Source organism: Sinocyclocheilus grahami, unplaced genomic scaffold (genome assembly GCF_001515645.1).
Source record: "Sinocyclocheilus grahami isolate Dianchi unplaced genomic scaffold, SAMN03320097.WGS_v1.1 scaffold16839.1, whole genome shotgun sequence".
NCBI classification, from domain to species: Eukaryota; Metazoa; Chordata; class Actinopteri; order Cypriniformes; family Cyprinidae; genus Sinocyclocheilus; species Sinocyclocheilus grahami.
The window spans coordinates 2,379-3,354 of NW_015516303.1; the positions used below are offsets into that span (position 1 = coordinate 2,379).

At 35.6% G+C, this 976-nt stretch overlaps 1 protein-coding gene across 1 annotated transcript in view; it reads right to left on the reverse strand.

Annotated features, from left to right (window-relative positions):
- Positions 1–540: 540 nt before the first annotated feature.
- Positions 541–976, reverse strand: part of LOC107579363 (solute carrier organic anion transporter family member 3A1-like) — a gene marked incomplete at both ends in the record, with an annotated part of 1,626 nt that continues 1,190 nt past the window's right edge. Inside the window, one exon of the mRNA XM_016265196.1 lies at positions 541–668. Within this exon, the coding sequence (XP_016120682.1) occupies positions 541–668 (128 nt within the window). The remainder of the gene's footprint in view (positions 669–976) is intronic.

Sequence of the window (976 nt, forward strand, 5' to 3'; positions counted from 1 at the left end):
TGAACAATCTGGCCCATTCATGCAGCACATGCCATGCCTGCAGCACGGGGATTTAGACGATCAGCTGAGTGCAGCTTCCACTACAATACAACATTGTTCTCAAACGAAACGCTGCTTGTTTTCCTTCAAACTCTGTTGTGCGGCTTATCAGAGAAGCACAGCTCCAAATCTCCCTCTGAGCTTGCACACTGAAATCAGTGTGTGTCCATTTCATACTGCTCAGTGTCAAACAAGCGCAACGGTTGCCCAAAAGCCTTCTGAAATGCTGGTTTGTTGCTGCTGCATGTATAAAAGAACACTTTGAACATTTTGAATAATTATTATTATTAGCAGTACATATTTAATGTTAATCAGTAGAAATGTCACTTGATCTAATATTTTGTATCTAATGCAATCACATATATTGTGATTTATCACTTTCACACCTGTTTGATGTGGAACCGGTAAAGCATCACAGCTTCAAACAGGGATTGAAGGCACTTTCTTTTCAACACTTATCTTCTCTTCCTCATCACTGAGATGCATGCATGTGAAACAAACCATGGCCCACTTTCTTTGAGACTTGGAAATCTTTGTGCTTTGATAAGAATTGCTGCCTGTACCTGAATGAGATGTGTTTCTTGTTTTCTGTGAACATGAAATTTGTCTTGTTCTTGTTACCCTGACAACTGCAAAATCAACCAAGTAAACTATAGTCACATGTTTTTATACCAAAGATAATATTAAAGTCATGTTCTGTCTTCATATCTTCTTATCTTCATATCTAAGACTGTCTTTCAGAATAATTCTGTGGAAATGCAAGTCCTGACCTGGAATGGGTGTAAATATAATGTGCATCATTTGAAGGTTTTTTTTTGTGTGGAAAATATTTAAATAATGTTATGCCAACCAAGGCTGCATTTATGCAATCAAAAATACATAAAAATATTAATAATTATATTTGTAAAATTCAAAATAACTTTTTTTATTTTAACAT